This window comes from Solea solea, chromosome 16 (assembly GCF_958295425.1).
Source record: "Solea solea chromosome 16, fSolSol10.1, whole genome shotgun sequence".
In the NCBI taxonomy this organism is placed as follows: Eukaryota; Metazoa; Chordata; class Actinopteri; order Pleuronectiformes; family Soleidae; genus Solea; species Solea solea.
In genome coordinates, this window is record NC_081149.1 from 21,596,730 (window position 1) to 21,601,503 (window position 4,774).

Below are 4,774 nucleotides of genomic sequence, written 5' to 3' on the forward strand. Positions count from 1 at the left end.
TTATAATTATTCATTGATAATAGGGACAACCATATCTAAATATAATGTTGTCCTCCAACCCCTGAAGTTTGAAAGCTCTGCTCTGGTTGAAGAGCCTAAGGATCTGATATGATCATTTTCATTCAGTAGACTGCTGGAAAATGAATGTGAGGTTCTTGATATCATTGTTGAATTCACTTTTATTTGTGTTTGAAGGGGGAAAAAAAGACAGAAAGCAGGATTACTAAAAAATAGACAGATTTTAGGACATTTCCTGTGTTAGTGTGAACGCGACACAAAACATGCAGCATACGCTTAGATTTTCTCTAAGGAGGGGGCGCAGGTTCGGGGGAGACGGGGGAGAGCGGGATGAAAGGGGGTTCCTTCTCTGTGATTATGTTAAAAGTGCCGTGCGGTTTCCACCGTGACACCGCGTGGCACTTTCTCCTTGCAGCCCTTGGTGTTGACAGTAACCGTGTGCACAAGGAGGAGTAAATACAATGCAAATGCAAAAAAGGAAACAAGGGAAGGGAGTAAAAAAAAATAGGTGAGGTAAAAAGCTTAATGCAAAAATATTTACATTTAAATAGACAGCTTTAAGCAAATACAGGCTAGTATTAACTGTTTTGCTTGCGTACATTGCCTTGAGGGGGAAGGGTTAGAGGGCGAGAGGGGAGGGACAAACAAATGTATGTGGATGAAGGGGAAGTTTCTCGTCTTCTCATTTCAAGTATACATACTGTCATCAGTATCATATAATAATAATAACAATAATAATAATAATAATCATATAAAAAGAACATAATTAGGCTCTCCGTGCACTCAGTGGAGAAAAGCGTGAGGTAGATAGACGAGAGGACATTATGGGATGGCGGCAGCCTTATCACGACGTGCCCAGCTGAGGTGGGGAGAGAAGGCAGGATGAAGCGAGGAGGAGAGGGAAGGCAGGAGGCAGCAGCAGCTTTAAATGATTCCGTATTTGGCCAAGTCGCTGAGCTCCATGTCGCCACAAAGGCTTCCCATGGGCAAACCACTGTAATGTCTGTGCCGAGACCCTCCATGCCGGGGATGTCGTCACCGAAGCTGGGGGAGATCAAACAGAGACGTCAGAAACACCCAGGTCCAAGTTTATCAACACATGTGATCGAGTTCTAACGCAAATATTATACCCATGAGTGGAACAGTTGTTTTTTAGCTTTTTTTTCTTACCCCTTTTGCCCCGGTTTAGGGGCCTTGCTCTTGAATGTGCGAGTCTGCCTCTGCTTGAACTTGGGCGGCCCCTTCTTGGGGGTGGTGGGGCCAGCTGCCGCGCCAGGGGCGAGGGCACTTCCTGCAGGGGGGCTGGCGTTCATTGCTGCTCAGAATCTCTGAAACACAGAGGAACGTCTTTGAGCGCGCATGTCGTCACGTGTGTCATCAGTCAGGTTTCTCTCGCACGCTTGAAGTTAGTCCATAATACTGTCAACACATTTCCTCCCATGTCCATATCTATATATATATATATATATATATATATATATATATATATATATATATATATATATATATATATATATACATATATGTAGTCTTGTTTTCCAGATGAAGCTAAGAAGGAAGTAAGCATATACTGAGTAGCCACCAGGGGGCAACATTGCTGGTTGCAAATGGACCTCAGTTAACATTTTCCTGTGGAATTAATAGTCTCATTCACTAGTTTCAGATCTTCTTCAGTAAAACATGATGTTAAAGTTGTCTCTTTTTTTTTTTTAACTTAATTGTCATTTATTTGTTAACAACTTCATATGTATTATTATCTTTTATGGATTTTAATGTTACTCTACAGCACTTTGGCCGTCCAGCGTTGTTTTTCAAAGAGCCCTCTCACTAAAACTGGATTGGACACATTCAGTTGCCTCCTGTGCCTTCATCTGATTTTGTTCTCTCTCTCTCTCTCTTCCTCTCTCTCTCTCTCTCTCTCTCTCTCTCTCTCTCTCTCTCTCTCTGCTGCCCTCTGCTAATCCTATTTCCTTCCATTTCCCAAGGCCAATCAGTGGAGATTATGCAGATTATTTTCGGCGGCCAGATTAGCGCTAATCCCGCTCAGATTCTCAGTGGAGTCATGATCCTTCCTGCCAAGTTCAATTAAAAACAAGCCTCTGTTATAAACCTCTAACTTTGTCTGTAGCTTCTTGAGCTCAGTTGTCCATTCAACTGCTGACGTGCGACACCTTTGTCAAACCCAGCTCTCCCTCTGACTTGTTACGCTTAATCCAGTGAATTATAGATCAACAAAGGCCGGAAACACCCTGGATTGACGCAACCAGATGGCCCAACTACACAGATCTAGACTCCCTGTGGATGAACAGACATACAGATGCACAGACAGGGTTCACTGTCATGTTCAGAGATGTGTGCAGCAGAGAATCCGCCCCGACACGTTATTAACCATCTGCTGCTGTGACTGTTGCTCCTAAAGTCAATCCTCTTTGCAGTGGGAATTAGGAAACACACACACTCCTGATCTCCCTTTTAAGTCTCCACTGATGTCTCGTGGTAAGAATACAGTTGCACAAGTCTGGTCAATTTCTAATCATAGATTTAAAACATATTTTTGTTGTGTCTTAGTCGTTCATGTGTTCCATGTTGCATTTTAAAGGTTTAGTCACCAGTGCACAAACATCTCAGTAAAGTCATCTGTGTCAAAGTTCCCTGCAGCCATGACTCACTTGAGCAAATTACTCCTGTAACTCCAGTGTGAGCCATGGTTACCATGGTGAACACGTCTGTGTATTAGCAGCTTGACGCATCAGTAGAGTTGGTTCTCACCTGTTGTCACAGGTATCCCAAGAGGCCACCGCCGATCGCTCTGCTCTGCTCGATCCGAGCGTCTGTTCTCTTCCTGAGTTTGTGACGCTGTGTCGTCTATGCTCTGCTTTTATATCTTCGTCTCTAATCTAGTCACATGATCACCAGTAAGGGTCAGCCAGACCACACCTCCCCTCCGCCCCAACCCGTCACTGAACTCTCCCTGTTCCCATCACTGCATCCATCACTGCCCTCCCCGTACCCGTCACAGTGAGAACGCACCACGCAGACCTTGTCAGTCAGAGATCAGTCTGGAAGGCTTTTATTGGGATTATCCCTTTAAACCTCAGCACACGTCTGCCATGAGGAGACGAGCTGCCGCTCGCGTTTCACGTCCATGTGAGATGCTGTTCTCCCACGCGGCATGTTGACTGTGGTCAATGTTATTTGTATTATAGAAAAGAACCGCAGTATAATTCAATCCAGATTAAAAACAACCACATTATCATAATATTACTATTATAGATAGTAATATCAGATGTGGGATGTTTGGGATTAGAGTCGTTACATAACATTTCTAAAACATTTTTTTTTTTTAAATGCTTTTATTTGCTTCTGGGTCAAAAAACCAAGTTCCTGTGATGCTGTGAGATGCATGTGTCGTCATCTAAACTAAATGACACATCAAACAGCATAAAGGATGTGAAGAGAGACAGAACAAGAGACAGAATGATAGAATTGGATTATGTTGCATCTGTAGCCTCAAACATCATCAACCTGCTGTCACTTACAGCTTCAAGCACATGTCACATTTGCTCTAATGTAGAGTTAATGATGTGCTGATTTTGTGATTCTGCGTGTCACAGCATGGATTTAATTGTTTGGCTGTGAGTGAGCTGTAGCCACAGTGTGATAGGACCAGTCATTAAACTGAGGAACATTAGTCACATTAGTCGAAAAGCCAACAGGACTTAATTGCCTCCCGGGGTCTGTGCACGTAATCATTTTCATCGTTTTTAAATGTCACGAGGAAAGCGACAGATCAGACTTACATCTGAGCTGCTCTTCAGAGGAGGAAAATATTCAACCTAAAAGAAGGAGAATATATTTTCTTATCAGGAAGTTGGCGACTCTAGCTGTGTCCTTCATCTGAAAACAGGCTCTGTCATGCAAAACTATCAGACCTGACATTTGTGTGTAACAGCAGCAGCAGCAGCTTGGGAACAGAGCAACTCTTCTGTCTGTAAATGTTAATTGCATAACTAATGTCTGGGTAACTTGACTTGGGAAACATTGTTTGGATAAGAAATGCCAGAGATATTGATCGAAATGAAACAGATCTTTTTGTCTGCCTTGAATGTAACACAGACGCTAACCTGCTTCTGGCACCTGAGAAGAAAAACAGAGAATCTAAGTCAGTAGAGTTCAATCTGTGGGAAACATGAAGGAAATTTCATGGCAATCTATCCAATACATTTGAGAGGTAAAGTAGTGGAGTCCTCTGAGCCTTTTCTTCAAGCATGGCTACACATTTAAAATAGAATTAGCAGCTCATTATCTCCCTGAAATCCACGTCATGGATTAACCTCTGTGCCGCTAAATCAGGTTAATGGTAAACAATGGTAAATACTCTTATTAAACATCGTTAATGTCTGTATTATGTCGTCAAGTTTAATGATTCAACTTCTCCTCCAGTTGATTATTCAACTGAAAATGGAGGCAGAGGCCAATAAGTGAGATTTATTTGTACTTTTCCAATAATCCTGACATTGAAGACTGATGACGGCCTTTAAAAAACTGACAACCTTCATTTCATTTGCCAAAGTCAATCGTTATTTTATTCCACAGATTTGGGATTGTTGTCAGTCAGCTCTGATACAGGGATATGCTGAGGCTTTGAGGGCAGGAGAATCCAGTCCAGCTGCCTGCTCCTAAAGGAGGCCAGGACAGAGACTAAGCCTCTTTAACAGTATGTAGGCCTGAGATCAGAAGGAACAGCCTCATTATC

General features: G+C 42.6%; 1 protein-coding gene across 1 annotated transcript; it reads right to left on the reverse strand.

Annotated features, from left to right (window-relative positions):
• Positions 1-942: 942 nt before the first annotated feature.
• Positions 943-2,877, reverse strand: pde6hb (phosphodiesterase 6H, cGMP-specific, cone, gamma, paralog b). Its single transcript, XM_058653478.1, is given in 4 exon segments — positions 943-987; positions 990-1,062; positions 1,189-1,346; positions 2,788-2,877. Coding segments are annotated over 3 exon segments (261 nt in total). The 5' UTR covers positions 1,332-1,346; positions 2,788-2,877.
• Between the last annotated feature and the right edge of the window lie 1,897 nt (positions 2,878-4,774).